The 11,353-nt window shown below is 38.1% G+C and overlaps 1 protein-coding gene across 1 annotated transcript; it reads right to left on the bottom strand.

Annotated features, from left to right (window-relative positions):
* Positions 1 to 2,794: 2,794 nt before the first annotated feature.
* On the bottom strand, positions 2,795 to 10,850 carry LOC126278669 (ATP synthase subunit g, mitochondrial-like). The gene is made up of 3 exons (XM_049978907.1): positions 10,742 to 10,850; positions 10,444 to 10,595; positions 2,795 to 2,913 (listed from the first exon to the last, which is right to left on the bottom strand). Exons 1-3 carry the CDS (start codon positions 10,791 to 10,793, stop codon positions 2,815 to 2,817), a joined length of 303 nt encoding a protein of 100 aa, XP_049834864.1. The 5' UTR covers positions 10,794 to 10,850; the 3' UTR covers positions 2,795 to 2,814.
* Positions 10,851 to 11,353: the final 503 nt, after the last annotated feature.

Genomic DNA, 11,353 nt, shown 5'->3' with positions numbered 1-11,353 from the left:
CAAGTCGCTGCTCTGACAATCTATAGAGTAGTACCATGTGGGCTTACAGGATCTCTCAGTAAGATGGCGTATGACTGTCGCATTGAATGGAGATTTTGTTAAAAAATAGGGTTTTGTAAAACCTAAAGAGCAGGGAATAATATGGTGAATTGGAATGCTGATTGAAATCAACCTGCTTTCAGAAGGATGGCCGGGCTAAGGTACCACATGGCAACACTGTCAAACAGGATCTTCAAGTTGGCAAAGGAGAAGACTGTTTGCCTTTGGTGGACTTCAAGCCTTACTGGTTAGAGGAAGACTCAGGTGGTGATTGCCTGGAAGGACTGAGGAAATCTTCACGAGAGTACTCCTTCTGTCCTTTCCTGCCTATTGGTTATGTAGCTGGTGACTTCACCCCGTGAGGCGACAGTTTTTCGGTTTTTTGCGCATGGGGATGGTGATGCACTGGGCGATTTCACAACTTCAGAGCTGAATTTGAGGTCGCATGGCTGTGTGGCCATGTCCTTCATGGAGTGAGGGGTAACAAGAACAAAACTATAGGTGCCAGACAAGAGAACACAGGGTTTGCGACTAACCAGTAAGTTGCGAGATACTGGACAAGGCACTTTATCCTTTACCCGTATCTCTTGGACAGCCTGCTCATCAAGATACACGGGACAATCTGTAAGGGTGTGTTGTAAGTGTTTAATGCCTTTCAAATTAGTTGGGAAAGTTTACAGAGGTATAAGGCAATAAATATGAAGTTTTTGGTGTACCGGCTGGCTGCGGTAGGATGAAGGCAGCCTATGAAATTGATGATATGAAGTTTTTGAACATATTGCTCCCATCCTATCTTAACAAAACTATCACAATCAAGAGAAGGATTCGAAAAGCAAATATCTCCATGCTGCTTTAACAATAGAGAAATGATTAATGGTTATAGTATCAACTGGCAGGCTACAAGATAGTAACATTATGAAACATAATCTCTCTTTCCTCTGATGTTTAAGTAGTCTCAATCCTGACATGCAATTTCACAAAGCTGACGTGCATAACATACAGCAGAATCCTCTTCATATCTAACTGTGAACAGTAGCAAAAGCAAAGAAAAATGGCATGGAAGACTTACTGCTATATATTTTCAGGAACCTACCAAGTAACACTGTCACAACAGCTTTCTCGACTTTGAAAGAGCAAGCAGATGAAGGTAAATAAATTTTTCTTTGAATATGAATTCCACAAGTTCCTATTTGGAAATATTTGTTATAAGCAGACAAGGAATAAAATTGTATCTTCCAAAACATTTTCTTTATCTTTTTTTTTTCATAACACCTGAAGACTAAAATAAAACAGAAGATTCAGCTAGAATACATTCGCTACGCAAAAGAACAAAGTCCAAAATTTTAGATCTTGTTCAAGGTAACATGCAAAAAGCACTTAAACTGACCCATCTTCAGAATGAGAATGCATTATTCAAAATATCTTCTGTTATTTAAACATTTTAAAACTGTCAGCTTGTCCTTGCAATTAATTATTCAACAAAAATTATGTCTATTTTCTCAAAACTTGCTTATTGTAGCTTGTTTCCCTTGTGCTCTGCATGTTCCATACATAATTGCCTTCAGCCACAAAATTAATTTTCTTACTGAAACTTCCTGGCAGATTAAAACTGTGTGCCCGACCGAGACTCTTACTGTTGTAGTCAACAAATACACCTGAGTGAAACATAAATAGCTGGCAGGAAGAGAACCCCTTACTATATCGTAAGTAACTGCAGTTACTGATGGAGAGTTGCTGCGTATAGCATCTATACAGCCTCATCACAAGTCCAAATAGTGTTAGGCAATGCTACAACAGAAGTGACAACATGGAATAGCAACAATTTATTAACAGAAACATAACATTACTTAACAGTAGTATGACAATTGTGCCTTGCAATAAATCAAGGTTCACTTGCATTAAACTGACTTCTCCAGTGCTGAATCCTGAGAATGGTAACTTCTGTCACTTGCAGAATGTCCAGTGAATCATCTCCATGGCACCTATAGCCAGTTTCCCAATGCCTTCTTTAAATACTGTTGATACTGACCACTTTGAGCCATGTGTTAGCTTCTATCCACGTTGGTGGATTGACGTTCACTTAGTAATTATTTGAGTGACATAGAAAAGGACACTGCATTGTGAACACTGATGATATTCTAAAGAAATATTGTGGTAGTGCCTCTAACTTACTGCCAAATGGTTTGAAACAATGCAATATATTAACCTAAAAACAATCAGTCTTGTTAGGTGGACATTTCTGGGGTAGTACACATCAAACCATCCTAAAAAGAAAAAAAATTGTTCATCCTGGTAGTCTACTTTTTGTCCCACGATACCATCAGACATTAAAGAATAGCAACCAGAAAAGTGGAAAGGTGTAACTACAACAGTACCATTTGAATAAGACAGTATTTCCTATCACAAATAGCAACTGAATTTTCAAAATGTTTCACAGTTTATGGTGTATATTCAATTTCAGTAGCACATTACTAGTTTTACAAGTGGGTGTAGGTAAGAAAGACAACACACTTTTTTGTATTCAACCATTTATTTCACAAAATTTTATCCATCAGTATTCCGTAACTGCTCAATCCAAATCAAAATATTTCACAATTCTTAAAGTAAGTGTAATAGTGCATTTTGTACCTATGCAACTAATTACTCTTTAACCACAAACTCAATTCTCCACAGTCCTCAAGTATAGGTCAGACCATGACAAGCAATTATTTTACAGAGTTTTAATACATATTTTATAATTTAAAACTACATGTACTTCCGGTATAGTGCTTGGAATTACACTTTATAACCAACAATATGCCGTTTTCCTATACATTCTCCAACGAAGAACCAACATAAAACTTCCACAGTGACAAGAGTATTAAGCCATGCTTCCTGAAAAATTTAAAAGGGTACTATTAGGATACAAACACTGTAGCAACTTAATTTTAATGGTAATGAAGTGAAAACAAACAGAATCTGGAAGAGCTTATTAAATGAATGCTTCCAGAACTGGACACATTTTTATAAAAACAAATGGCTTCCACAGCTGTAGAATTGGGTAGAGGAGAAAGCCCATTTGTTTAATGACAACATGGAAATATATACCACTGTTCCAGAGTGGAAACAGTTTGTAGATCCCATCTTCCATGCTATGACTAACCTCAATATAGCGAGGCAAAGCTGACGAAACAGCCCTCACCCCTTCACCTTGCCCAGAAGAGACATACTTTTTATGGTCAAAAAAAGATTACATTTAATATATGTCTTCACACTCCACATTTTAACCCTTTCAAGTCATTATATTAAGACTGCCAACTGACAAAATCATAATTAGAATTAGATAAAGCTTCAGAAAACATGTTTCTATTTCTTTGACACTGTCTAGGTCTTCACAAATTCCCACTAGAAACTGCTTGTGTCTGTGTATGTGCGGATGGATGTGTGTGTGTGTGTGCGTGCGCGAGTATACACCTGTCCTTTCTCTCTCTCTCTCTCTCTCTCTCTCTCTCTCTCTCTCTCTCTCTCTCTCTCTACTTCCACATGGGAAAAATATATTAAAACAAAGATTCCAAGAATTACCAAGCGGGAAAGCGCCGGCAGACAGGCACATGAACAAAACACACAAACACACACACAGAATTACGAGCTTTCGCAACTGGCAGTTGCTTCGTCAGGAAAGAGGGAAGGAGAGGGAAAAATGAAAGGATGTGGGTTTTAAGGGAGAGGGTAAGGAGTCATTCCAATCCCTGGAGCGGAAAGACTTCCCTTAGGGGAAAAAAAGGACAGGTGTACACTCGCACACACACACATATCCATATCTGTGTATGTGCGGATGGATATGTGTGTGTGTGTGTGTGTGCGCGAGTGTACACCTGTCCTTTTTTTCCCCTAAGGGAAGTCTTTCCGCTCCCGGGATTGGAATGACTCCTTACCCTCTCCCTTAAAACCCACATCCTTTCATTTTTCCCTCTCCTTCCCTCTTTCCTGACGAAGCAACTGCCAGTTGCGAAAGCTCGCAATTCTGTGTGTGTGTGTGTGTTTTGTTCATGTGCCTGTCTGCCGGCGCTTTCCCGCTTGGTATATATATAACACTTTTCCTTCAGTGCTTGGAGAACATAATATTAAGTAGGAAAACACTTCTCAATGTTGTGCAGAACATTAGGAAGTCTTTTTCCTATTCAATATTAATAAACCTATTTCATGGAGAATTAGGAGACGCACAAAAAATTATTGCCTCTCAGTGCTTACACAGAAATGGACTGCAAAAAATGAAATTTACTGCTGTCTTTATTACAGCAATTAAATGTATGACCAAAATCCAGAATAATTTAAAAAAAATACTTGTGTTACTTATATAAATGTGCATTACTGTTTGTATACCCAATATGCAAATTCAGTTGTTATACTATACAATCAACTGTCATTACAACACACCTGAAATTATTATTGAAAGTGTGTTTCATGGTAAACTTCTGAGAGGCAAGTTTACAAATTTAAGGCAATCTTAATGCATAGTACTCCATATGGATGTCTGAAAAACTCAGATTTCCTAAATGTATTGCCGGAACCTATGTTACAAAGTTATTTGCATAAAAAGTATGCTTTTTTTCTGGCACATTTATTATTTTTATGAAAATTGCAGCTCTTAATAAGGTACTTCAGAATTATCAGTGAAATAAATCTGATTTCACACCAATTTCATCTAAATAATATTCTGCAAGCCACCTAATATTGTGTGATGGAGAGTACTTTTGTACAACTAACTGAGCACTTCAACTCTGTTCCACTAATGAATAGCAATTGTCGGTAAGCCTCTGCAAGGGCTCCAATTTCTTGAATTTTCTCCTCATGTTCTTTATGTGAGACATTATGTGGGGGCGAAGTAATATGTTGTCCAACTCGTCCAGTGCGCTCTCAGAATTGCAATGGTAAATCTTCCCATGATGCACAATTCCTCTCTTGTAATATCTGCCAACAGAGTTTGTTGAGCATCTCAGTAACACTCCCATGACGAAATGTGCCACTCTGTTGCATCTTCTCTCTCTTCTATCAGTCCTACCTGGTAGGGATCCCTGATAGATGAATAATACTCAAGAAACAGTCAAACAAGTACCCTATAACTCATTTGCTTTGTGGATGAGGTACACTTCCTACAAATGTGAGTCTGGCATCTACCTTTTCCACTATTTGTTTTATGCTGTCTTTCCACTTTAAGTTTTTCAGGATAGTTACTCTTAGATATTTTTTGGTAGATTTTTGGTTTCCAGCAGTTTGTCATCAACAATGTAGCTTACAGTAGTGAACTACTTTTCCCATGTATGTTCAATAGGTTATATTTATTTACATTCGGGGTCAACTGCCAGAGCTTACACCACCCACCAATTCTCTGGAGGTCATTCTGCAAATTGTTACTATCTTCTGGCATTGCTACTTTGTTATATAGACACCCGCATGGTCTGAGCAGCCTTAAAGAGTATCCAATGATTTCTACTAGATTATTTATATATATTGTAAACAGTAACAGTTGTAACACATCCTTGGGGTACTCCAGAAATTACCTTTACATCTGTCAATTTTATTCTGTTAAGAGTGATGTGTTGAGTTCTATCTGCAAAGACATTAAATGGGGGTGTCAAATGCCTTCCTGAAGCCAAAGAACACAGTCATTTACCTGAGTAGCACTGTCTATGGTGCTGTGGATCGCACTGAGGAACAGAGCGAGCTGAGTTTCACAGGATCTCTGTTTGCAGAAACCATAGTGACTTATCAAGAAGATTTTCATTCCCCAAAAATGTCATCATTATTACACATAAAACATATTCCATAATTCTACAACAGACTGTGTGCCTCTGCCCCATGCCCCTTCTTAAAAACCTAGAATGACCTGCACTTTCTTCCAATCATTAGGTACTCTTCATTGCAGCAATCTATAAGTTACTGCTAGGAGGGGAACAAGTTCTTTCACATATTTTTTGCAGAATCTTATACATATCTCATCTGATCCCGAGGCCTTTCCACTACTAAGTGATAGTAGTTTTTCTGTTCCGCAATAAGTGACCTCAATACCTCACATTTTGAGGTTCGTTCGATGACTGGAAGAAGGGACAGTGTTACGAACTTACGCAGTAAATAAATTTCTGAAGACAGAATTCAGTATTAAACTGGAATTAACCAATTATGTAACTACTCAAATGAAACAGGCCTGATTTACATATAAATCATCTTTTGATCATGCTGTTACAACATTAACAACAACATGGAGAGGCTAGACTGGTATTCATCACATACAGGAGGTGTTCAGTCACATACAGACAATGAAAAATAATGCTGGAAATATTTCAACTGTCTGACCTTAGCAACTGGCGACTGACGGTGCATAAGTAACTAGTAGTAGTTTGAATGTGAGTTTTCTATTCTTAAGCAGGACTTTCCAAAAGCTGAAATATTTCTCACATTACTTTTCATTGTGGCTGTGTGGCTCAAAGCCACCTCTACAGAGTGAGTAGCAAACTATCCTTTGCACATTGTTATTCCATCCTTGACTTCCCATTGTTTGACCATGCCAATAATAAACACTGGTTCCAATCTTCATTGGAACTTCAAAGATACATTTCATTTCACATATCTAACAATAAAATTTGTTTATATTTGTAATCTTGTAACACTGAAAGTTTTGGGTAAGATACAGCAAACATACCCAAATTTTATCATTGACTTTCACAAGCTCCACAAAGTTGACATTCCACATATTTTCACCATGAACTGTGTGTCAAATATTTCCCATGGAGACATCCCATTATTGCATCAGATTGAAGCTCAAAAATTAAATTTAACAGTCAATAAGTTATACCAGAAAGTAATGTCACTAAACCCATAAAAACTATTTATTGATTAAATTGGAACAATGCATAAAAACAGGACATACTTTTATCAACACATTTTTGCAATTGATATTTTCAAGTGTTTTAGGCACCTTGGAAGGCTTGGGTTAGAATTTCCTCTCGGGCACATGAACAGCAAGTTCTAAGTTGTCAATGGTTCGAAACTGTTCTAAGCATGAGGTAAGGCCTGTAGAGGTGCCAAGGGAATCTTGCCACATAATTTTTGATAAAATAATCCCTCGCCAAAAAGATGATAGCATTAGTCCAGTTGTCTTGGTAGCGCTTCCAGGAACTGGCAACATGTGGTCTGGCATCCATGACTTTTTTCCAGTGTTCTGAGCACCTTTGCCTCTTAACAATGTGTCCAACAAGTATAAGCTCTTTGTTGATGATAAAACTAGCACTGAGAAAGATAATGAATATTGCCTCCACTTTGGATCTGCTCATGTACGGACATGGCGACCTTCACAAATGAGTACAGAGCTGGATTTATGGTTGTCCATCAAAATTTTTGGGTACCTTTTTGAATGTACTTTCTTTGTCTGCACTTATTTGTTACAATCTTGGGGTCCATGGCTTTGGGTACTTCCAGAGTCAGGTGAAGACTCATGGAAGTCACACTGTCATCTTTCATGTCCTGGAAAATCCAGGAAGGAATAATGACAATATTATGAAAAGGATAGACTGCTATACACTATACAGTGAAGATGCTGAGTTGCAGACACAACAAAAAGACTACATTCACAATGTCTACTCAAGGAGGCGGCTTTATGGCCAAAAGCTTATTTGTTTAGTAGTCTCTGTTGTGCCTATCTGCGACTAAACATCTCCATAATATAGGAAGTGGCAATATATCCTTTTCATAATACTGTCTTCATCTTTTAATCTTTAAGTGGATCCAGAGCATGTTTCATTGTCAACATCATCCTAGCCTTCCAGAAGTGCCCTGTGCCACCGAAACACCTGTTACTTTATGAACAATCATTATCACTTCTTATATTTACAAATATTGTGTGTATTTATTCACTAGAGCTGAATATTTCTTGGACATAGATCTTTTCTGAACAAGTGAAAAAAATCTTAAAACTTTCAAATCATACAAACAAACTGCTTAATGAACAAGTACGTAAATGTTTATCAATATTGGAAATCAAAAATCACTCATCTTGTGTGTCCAGTGCTCCTGCAGCAGTTGGCAATTGACAAACTATTCCATAATTCAAGTTCATGTTCTTCCTACACTATGTCAGCAGCCGACTTCTTTACATCTATCATCTTTATTTTGACAGGAATATAGTCATCTGAATAGGCTCAAACAGCTCGGAAGCTGATACTGGATAGAGAAACTCAAGGTTGTCCTAATCTGACTGTGTGGGTATTTAAGCCCCTGATCATACTGCAGCATCCTGTTAAGTCCCAAATATTTCATCACTGAAGACAAATTGACGAACTGTTTAAATGCTGAAGTAAGTCCTTTCGTGATTAGCTGTTTCTCGTGAACGAGCTGTGCTCTTGTAAAGCCTCATCCACAACTTGAAGCCCAAGATTTCATCTATTGAGACAACCTATATACAGAATTGGTGCCTTGCACTCTACGATGTGGCAGTAGTCTCTTGATTTTGTCAAAAGCTCTATCAAATGCCAAGAAAATGTCCCCTGATAGGAAAGAATACCCCTATTTCCTGAAAATTTCCAGCTCCCATGAAAGCCTGACTTTTTATTAACAGTGATTTTTGTTTTGCACTGGACAGTTATAAAAAAAATGGTTCAAATGGCTCTGAGCGCTATGGGACTTAACATCTGTGGTCATGAGTCCCCTAGAACTTAGAACTACTTAAACCTAACTAACCTAAAGACATCACAAGACATCACACACATCCATGCCCGAGGCAGGATTCGAACCTGCGACCGTAGCAGTCACGCAGTTCCGGACTGAGCGCCTAGAACCGCTAGACCACCACAGCTGGCTAGTTATCAAAAAACAGATGAACAATTTTTGTATGTTGGGGATGCACGTGGTGAGATAGTGATACAAGAAAGTAGACACTTTGTTAGAACCTTTGCTGGCAACACCTTCACAATAAAGGTAATGAAATGTCGTATTGTCTCTTAAAATGCCAAAAACATTAACCATCAGCTGCTGGAGGGAGAATAGGTCCTGAACAGGAATGCTTGACAGATAAAGTTAAGACTCTAAAATGTGTATTTTCACTGCACAACCTTTCACATATATTCAAAGCAGCATAAAATTTTCTGGCACTTCTCCTGTGCACCATTAAATCACAAACCACAAGTCCAACTCAAACATTTGTTTTAATTTCTCCCATTAATTGCTCAAATCATGTGATGCATCCACCGGCAGCCCGCCAAAATTCTGGTTAAATGTTTTCACTCATAGAAAGGAGATTCAATTCTTTAAAAATCTTGTAAATGACCTTTTTATTCAAAGTGGTACTTAGTAAATTTACGCTTTAACCGGGATTATAAAATTCATCAGAAAATGTATGTGCTCATGAATATTGGCAATTTCAGTTCTGATACTGAACTACAGCTCTGACTTTCCTAGTTCATCTTGAGGGTTTTTTCCAAGCATAAGTAGCTGTCTTATTCTTCTCACCCTTTTGTGCCAACTGCAAGTAAGCTGGGAAATACTTGTCTCTAAATTTGGGTACAATTTGTTCCCATGATGCAATACTATTTGAAAAAATTTGCCTTTGGATTTTTCCCTCCCTTGGTCTATGTAGTTATAATTTTTCTGCCTGCATTACACTCTGAAGATACAGATCTTGTCCTAATCAGACACTGATGCAGTATGTACATATGTCATGAACAATGTCGCATTGTGCTAGAAAAATGGCAACAACACAGAAGTAAGCTTGTAGTATGGACAGATAACGTTAAAGCAGCTAACAGGAAATAACTATTCATTGTCAGTATTCTCTCTATGTAGGACCAATATGAATTTTCTTTACAAATAAACTTGTAGGTACTTTCATAATCACTGTATTATGAGAATTTGCTGACTAGCAAGTTATGGGTAGAGCCCTTAAATCAGCAGTGATATATACAAACAATATGCCACAGCCACAAATCAATACTACTTGCTGTTGCAAATGGTAGTGCATCATCTAACCGGCACACAGAGGTTTAGCATTGGACCCAAATGCCTACATCTCTCTTCCAGCAGGCCTAACAAATACTAACCGTGAGAGGTTACAAAATTGCGTGGAATACAGATGAAACGGTAGCAAGTGCATCCTGCTGCATAAATAGGGTATACATGAAAATTTGTACTAGGATAAATGGCAAACAAATGAGACTACCACACATTTTTAAATGAATTTATTTCTTACACACACCTCTACTGAAAAAAAAAAACTGTTTTTAGACTGCTAGAATGGAACAATTTCTCCAAAGCTCTACTTTGGGTACAGCATTTGTAGTCGTTGAAATACGATCCAGAAAAAACAACCCTTTTTTCTGGGTGTTACTGTAAAAAGCAAATGTGGTCTGAACCGTGAGAGTTGTTCTTAATCTTTACCTTCACTGTCAGTTGCTTCCATCGTCCCGTTCGAGCACCGCTGAGCAGTTTCTGTATGCCACTAGCAACTTGTGGGAATTCGCCAGGGGTTGGTGGTGTCAGCTCAACACGGGCATATTTCAGGAACGTCTGGAACCGGGGCTGTGCATATTCTATAACAAAGTTCCGGCAGGATGTCTAAATTAACTTTCTGTAAATGGTCTGTATACCTGCCACCTTCTGTAAAACGCTTCCACTCGAAAAGAATGAAAAAACAGTTTTCAATAAATCTAAAACGTATTCATTAACAACTTAATACCTCTGGCCCAAATTGGAGCCCGCTGCACCAAATTAGAAACAGCCTTCGCCATCTTTCTACCAACCAGACGACAAGGACGTACGAAATATCTTTCTGGAGAACCTCTTTCCAAATATAAAACATCACAGAACTCTCATTCGACCATATCGAAGTGAAACTAACTAATTAAACAGGCATTATCGATATGAGAAAATCTACGTCAATCATAGTCTACTCTACTCAGGCCGCATTCCTTGAATACAAAAATACCACACAGCAATCAACTAGGCTGCCGACTCGCAGAATGTAAGGTCCATTGCACGAAGCTGTTTTATTCTCTAATACACGCCACTGTGTGTTTAACGCAAGCACACAAAAAGCAATCACTGATGTCTTTATTCGCATTTAAATATCCATACATGTGTTTTAACAGTTGTGGAAAATTACAAATAGAAATACAATGAGGTGACGACGGTGTACCTTTTAGTTTCGTGTCGGAGCTCCTTTTGCCCGGCGTAGTGCAGCAGCTCCATGTGGATTAGACCAATAAGTCATTGGAAGTCCACCGCCGAAATATTGAGCCATGCTGACTCTGCAGCCACCAGTGATTGCAAAAATGTGTCCAGTGGATAA

Source organism: Schistocerca gregaria, chromosome 6, assembly GCF_023897955.1.
Source record: "Schistocerca gregaria isolate iqSchGreg1 chromosome 6, iqSchGreg1.2, whole genome shotgun sequence".
Taxonomy (NCBI): domain Eukaryota; kingdom Metazoa; phylum Arthropoda; class Insecta; order Orthoptera; family Acrididae; genus Schistocerca; species Schistocerca gregaria.
This window is presented reverse-complemented; position numbering and strand designations above follow the sequence as displayed.